We start from the raw sequence: 578 nt of genomic DNA, 5'->3' as shown, positions 1-578 counted from the left end.
AGATGGCTGGGAGGCCCAGGGGGATCTCTCTTACATTTCCGCTTATGTGTAGAAGATCGAGCGTCATACTATCTGTCAACGTTCCGAGGTTATGGTCTCTCGACAACCCCTTTATCAGGAGAGGAGTTGGAGGTGCCGTTAACGACCTATCTCGACTCCATCACTCATGACGAACAGTCTCTCCTTGTTATGGCCGCGAGAGAAAGTCTAGGTGAAGAATTTGATGAATGGAGAAGAGAGGGGGAAGAACGAGAGGAAGGGGGGGACAATCATGATGACTCGCACGACTCAGGCCGTCGTATACCACCGCCTAGCATCGTACGTCCACCTCATAATCTCAACAACTCGGCAGGCGAAGGACAGAAGATTCCACGTGTCCTTCCTATCATTATCACCGTTGATACCGTCCTAACAGAAGAAGAACTGAATGCTCTCATCGCCGGGACTGTCACTTCTTCATCGTCATCTAAAGCCGGTGGCAATGGTGGCGGAGAGACAGGCCCAGGGACAGGAGGAGATGGAGGTGGAGGAGGGGGACCCACGGATTCTCTAGCATGGGGGGGGGGGACCAGAGGGGG

The 578-nt window shown here is 53.6% G+C and overlaps 1 protein-coding gene across 1 annotated transcript in view; it reads left to right on the top strand.

Moving 5' to 3' along the window:
- CSUI_011124 (uncharacterized protein) overlaps positions 1 to 578 on the top strand; it is a gene marked incomplete at its 3' end in the record, with an annotated part of 7,195 nt that overhangs the window by 4,747 nt on the left and 1,870 nt on the right. The window contains exon 3 of the mRNA XM_068071225.1: positions 53 to 523. Coding sequence (XP_067916799.1) covers positions 53 to 523 — 471 coding nt within the window. The remainder of the gene's footprint in view (positions 1 to 52; positions 524 to 578) is intronic.

The sequence above is a fragment of the Cystoisospora suis genome, assembly GCF_002600585.1.
Source record: "Cystoisospora suis strain Wien I chromosome Unknown contig_9821, whole genome shotgun sequence".
In the NCBI taxonomy this organism is placed as follows: Eukaryota; Apicomplexa; class Conoidasida; order Eucoccidiorida; family Sarcocystidae; genus Cystoisospora; species Cystoisospora suis.
This window is presented reverse-complemented; position numbering and strand designations above follow the sequence as displayed.